Below are 5,648 nucleotides of genomic sequence, written 5' to 3' on the forward strand. Positions count from 1 at the left end.
TTCTTGGTACACCCTGATAATAAGGAGTTACAATAATCCAGCCTTGAAGTAACAAATGGATGGACTAGTTTCTCTGCATCGTTTTGAAGCAAGATATGCCTAATTTTGGCAATGTTGCGTAGATGGAAGTAGGCGGTCCTTGAGATTGATTTTATGTGGGCGTTAAAGGATAAATCCTGATCAAATATAACACCAAGATTCCTTACAGTCTCACTGGAGGCCAAATTAATGCCATCGATAACTAGTATATCTTTAGATAGTTTGTTTCGTAGATTCTTTGGGCCGAGTACAATAACTTCAGTTTTAGCCGTGTTTAACATCAACAAGTTTAAGGTCATCCACGTTTTTAAGTCCTTGAGGCAGTCTTGAATTTTATTTAGGTGATTGGTTTCATCAGGCTTGATGGATAAATATAGTTGAGTATCATCTGCATAACAGTGGAAATATACAGAATGATTCCTTATAATATTGCCTAGCGGAAGCATATAATACACTGTTTTGAAAACTAATGGCTTTATTATGTTTGATCAATTATTGACTAATGCTTTGTTGTTCAATTAAAAGGCAATCATGAGAATTATTTTGGGTTGCAAGATTGTGAAAAAGCCATTTGACTTATTCGACTCTATTGCAAAAAAAACATTTTTTATGTAAGTAATCACATTGGTGTTGTAGTGATACCTATTTGTTATATATTCCTTATTCACTTGATGTGTCTTGCAAAATGTATGGGATTATACAACACTTATTTTTAAAGGCTGACTTCACCAAGTTGTTTTTTTCTTGAACTCGGAGGCATACATCTGTATTATACAGTAGCACTTACATACACACAACTTTCAAGTGTTTTTCCCATATTTCTTTTACAGAGGAGTTTGTTCATTTATCCAATACTTTCCAAATCCAAAAAGTAATGTTTACATGGCTGTTGAAAGTATTTTCTGATATATGATACAAAGAGTTCCTTCTATAATATCCTTTCACATATATGTCAACAAAACAAAACAAGAGTTTGGACCTGGCTCTATCCAATGTTACCTAAATATATCCTGGCAACTAATTTCCTAATTAACAGCTGATCTATGTGCACAAGTAACAGTTCAAGGTTCAGCTGCTTTGTTATTACACAATATAGGAATTAGAGTTTCTGCTTTAGCCCAATCCAGCCTACGCAGATCAAATGAAACAAACACAACTAAGAAACCATACAAATGTACAAAATAAAATATACCGTTTTGTATATGTAACATCACTGCAATATATAGGCCCTATATCAGAGTTTTGTTGCAAATAATTGAGGTTGTCACGTTGATGAGTGAAGGGAGTGTTGCGGTTAATGATTTATATACCATTTATCAATTAGTTTCAGCTTATAAACCCTTATTAAAGTGCACTGTACTAGAGAGCAGTAGTCTACCCTACTGCATGAACGATTAAATGTAACATGAAAATATTAACCTGGATAAAGGGCTGTTGTGACAAGGCAGCCATGCACATATTAACACACGCATTATTACAATTATTAAGCATTATGACTCTAATGAAATGGTAGTGCCAGAGGGCTGCGGGAATGAAAAAGTGAAAGAGAGATAGTGAACGTGCCTCTGTGACTAACATAGCAACAGTACTGCATGACCACAGGTGCACTGTGACAGCTGGGTCCATTTCACAGGCTGGTTTTAGAGCTCCATTGGCCGAAAAAGTAATCAATCCTGGGAGCAGATCCGCCCATTGTCCCTGTCGCGGCACGGGAAAAATCCTTTGAAGTCATGTGGGCGTTGCCAAGCAAATTATGCCATGTGGTGCTCAAGAGCAGGGTTCTTATTGGACCACAGTAACACAGGAAACGCCCATTCCTGAAGTATACTCTCTCTGATTGGCTAACTTGGCCACCCCAGATTCGCCATTTGCGCGTTCACAGTTGCTCTATTCTCCGTCGCAGTTTACGTCAACAGCGTGAACCTCCTTCTGTGACAGCGGAGCAAGCCCTGTAACCTTTTACGGAAATGGCGTAGCAAACGTGCGCAACGACAAAGACAGCGAGCCGAAACCTATGGGGAAGGAATAAAAAAAGAAATTCAGTATCGTCGCACTCTGTACCTAAGGACCATCATTTTCTGAAGAGGTAGCTGCCCCGGAGCCTCGGTGAAGACACCGAAATTTGACGACAACGAGGGCGGATTTTAAATAGGCACTGAGCCTTTGATTTCGTAGAGAGAGACTGTTGCAACTGGCAGATTTTCCGTTGGACGGTCTAGTGAGGGAGCCGCCATGGCAGTCGGATCATTGAGCCTCCACATCGGGATATGAATAGGAACTGCATGTGTCCCGAATAGTCAAGAAAACGCTGCATACCCTTTGATCCTCACAGGATCAGCTATCCTAACAACTGATCTCACCCTTCCTCATCTTTGTGAAAGTGGTTTTGCACCCAGAAAGAAAACGCTATTGGTTTTAATCGGGGGGCCACAGGGAGAGGCCAGATTCATGACTATTTTAGTCGGAGACGTTTCTTCAGAGGCCCGCTGAGAGAAAAACCTGGAATATAAGGAAGAAATGCTGCTCTGATTGACCATAGGTGGGCAAGAAAGGGTAGTTTTTAGGGAGAAACAGACTACAGTGAAGCATAAAGGGGTCGCTTTCTGCCTATCTTCCCTGTGAATTTCTTTTACTGTCATCCTTTTTGGATGAGAAGGTCCGGCAAAATCAATCAGCCCAGCCGTATAGCCAGTCACAGTCTCCGAGCAGAGAGAGAACCAGAGGGATTCGATCATGTCGGGTCGGCCTAGGACCACATCCTTCGCGGAGAGCTGCAAACCAGTGCCGCAGCCCTCGGCTTTCGGCAGCATGAAAGTCAGCAGTAAGTACAGCCCTGTGAAGAGCAGCTTTCTTCTCCTGCATGCACCAGGCCCAGTGTGGGTTACACATCCTCGCTACATGTCTCCCCACTAACCAGGCTTAAAAATGTGTCAAGCGAGCATGACGTTAGCTCTGGGTAGCTTAGGCCTGTCATATATCTGTGTCATTGGCTGAGATTGACCGGGGCTCAGTGGCACACGCACACCGCTGTGACGCGCCGCCCCGGGGCCGGTCAGCCTGACCCGGGTTAGCAGGCCGCGCCGGGCCGGGCTCAGGGAAGCAGGGCTGGCACCGACCCAGTTCAAAAATCAAAGCTTTCCTCATTGTACCGCAGATCCGATCTGATTACTGTCCGTTTGAGATTAGATCTCACAGGGGTATTACTACACAGCACCAACCGTATGCGTAATTGAGTTAAAGCGATAGGGCCGGCCTATTACGCAACTGTCAAAGCGGAAGGTGCGCCCACACTGACGGAGAGGGCTGGATCACTGGTCCCATAATCGGTGGGCCGTGTCGAAACTGGACGTCTCGTGGGAGTGTGACACCCAGTATCCTGTTCATGAGATCACAGTGGCACCGAGCCGGAGGCTGGTTATAGGCTGGCTCTAGAGATGGAGTTGGTCCATATCTTTTTTATGTCTGCTTTATATGATCACTGCTACTATTTCAAGACATGTCAAACTCACTCTATTTTCCACTGCAGGTTATATGTCTGATTTCCTCTTTACAAGGTAGACTCTTTTTCCATTTATAGATACATCTTAGTGCAGAGAAGTTGAGTATTCAATGGTCCTTCCCTATTAAAGCTGAAATGTATCTAGACTAATTATATTGGAGATTATTTTTTTAAATGATATCAATTAAATGGTGGTTAAACTTGTGTGACGACCATATGAGTATAATCTAGTGTTCAGGCAGTTTAAAACCAATTCAAGATGACAATTAATAATGACTGTCCTGCCTGGAGACATCTACTGTACCTGCCCTTTCTTATCTTACATGCAGGCACACATTTGGGTGTGTGTGAGGAGAAAACACGAGGCAGTTGAGGAATGAAGGTGGTGCTTCAGGGCTATGATGTGTGTTAGTGGGGCTAGGCTTGATGCTGAGGCTCTCACCTGGACATTGGCACTAGAAACCACTCAGTGGACACACACACACACACACACACACACACACACACACACACACACACACACACACACACACACACACACACACACACACACACACACACACACACACACAGGGAGATGCTTAACCATCCCAAAATCCGTATACTTGTCCGTATACTTGTCTTGAAGCATTGGTGTGTTCCTGTCAGTGTGTAATGTTCATGGTTATGCGAAAAGGAGAACGCTGTATGTTCTGAAGTGCTAGTCTGTAAGTCAGCTAAATGTAGTCCAAGTACTCTCTGAACTCTCAATCTTTGGCCTAATTGCCGGTCAGAGATAAGCCACTGAAGTAGCACCAAATGCGATGCTGACTTTGTGGACTTAACATTACATGAGCTTTACACCAGGGGTTTTGCTGTGGTTTTCTTAACCCCTTCTTTCCAAGAGATACAAGTCGACACATAATCATCAGTCATCAGGGGCTAAAGCAGGTGTGGCCTTATTAATTGTGTGTTAAGTAATTTCATTTGTACTAGCTGGTGTTGTTTGGCCCCATAGAGGAAAGTGTTTGATTGCAAAGGCCCCTGCGATAATCAATAAATACATAAAGCAGCAGTTTGTTCTCAAGCAGTATTTTAATTGGTTATCTTAAAGGACAAGTTTAGTTGCGTTCAACAGTGGCTTTTACATTTTTTGGAATCACAACGATTGATTGCGATTGAAACATTAATACCAGGGGCTGAGTACAATTCGCTTTTTTTTCGATGCGTATTTGCTCTTCACATTTGAGCAATTTGAGAAATGCTCTGGTTAACATGTTTGTGCCATATAAGACTTTACCCACTTGAGCCAAAAACGCTTTTTAATGGGGGCACCTAAAACAAAGATACCAGCGAATTGGTGAGCAACTTTCATCGGATTGAAAGTCACTTTTCAATTAATTTAACACATCCTTGAAATGAAGTGGAAGGGTAACATGTTATCAAGGGAACAGTTTGGTTAAAGGAACTTGTTGAAGCAGTTAGACTTCTCCTTCAATCTTGTTTCCAGCTGAGAAAAAGGTTTCAGGCATTGGCTTGATGATATACTGACTGGCACACTTTTCCTGAGATAAAAGTGAACATATAAGCAACGCCTCTCACATACTCCTAAAGACATTTAGTGACATTAGCAGTTTGATACTACATGGTCTTTAATGTGATTTAAACAATATAAAATCAGATATGACATTGAAAGAAACATGATATTTGCAATTTTGCTGTGTCATGATTGTATTTTAGTCTGAATTAATAAAACATCAGATAACTTTGCTAGAACTATTTTTTCCCTGCCTCTCTTCCAATATGTCTTCATTGCCCATTTTACACACACACACACACACACACACACACACACACACACACACACACACACACACACACACACACACACACACACGGCCTCTTATCTAAAGCAGCTGTAGTCATAGTGTATAATCCTGGAGAGAACGCTCTTACCCCTCCTACTTAAGCAGACAAGCACACACACACACACACACACACACACACACACACACACACACACACACACACACACACACGAGTGGTTTTGTTTTTGGGGTGAGGCAGCTGGCCAAGAACAATGAGCGGCCTGTTTAGCATTTCAAAGCTGCGGCACTCTCTTTCTCTCTCT

At 42.4% G+C, this 5,648-nt stretch overlaps 1 protein-coding gene across 2 annotated transcripts in view; it reads left to right on the plus strand.

Annotated features, from left to right (window-relative positions):
• Positions 1-450: 450 nt before the first annotated feature.
• Positions 451-5,648, plus strand: part of gsk3ba (glycogen synthase kinase 3 beta, genome duplicate a) — a 32,690-nt gene continuing 27,492 nt past the window's right edge. For both annotated transcript variants that reach the window (XM_010779711.1, XM_010779712.1), the window contains exon 1: positions 451-2,860. In XM_010779711.1, the coding sequence (XP_010778013.1) occupies positions 2,773-2,860 (88 nt within the window). In that variant the 5' untranslated portion in view covers positions 451-2,772. The remainder of the gene's footprint in view (positions 2,861-5,648) is intronic.

Source organism: Notothenia coriiceps, unplaced genomic scaffold (assembly GCF_000735185.1).
Source record: "Notothenia coriiceps isolate Sejong01 unplaced genomic scaffold, NC01 NC01_scaffold00020561, whole genome shotgun sequence".
Classification (NCBI taxonomy): Eukaryota; Metazoa; Chordata; class Actinopteri; order Perciformes; family Nototheniidae; genus Notothenia; species Notothenia coriiceps.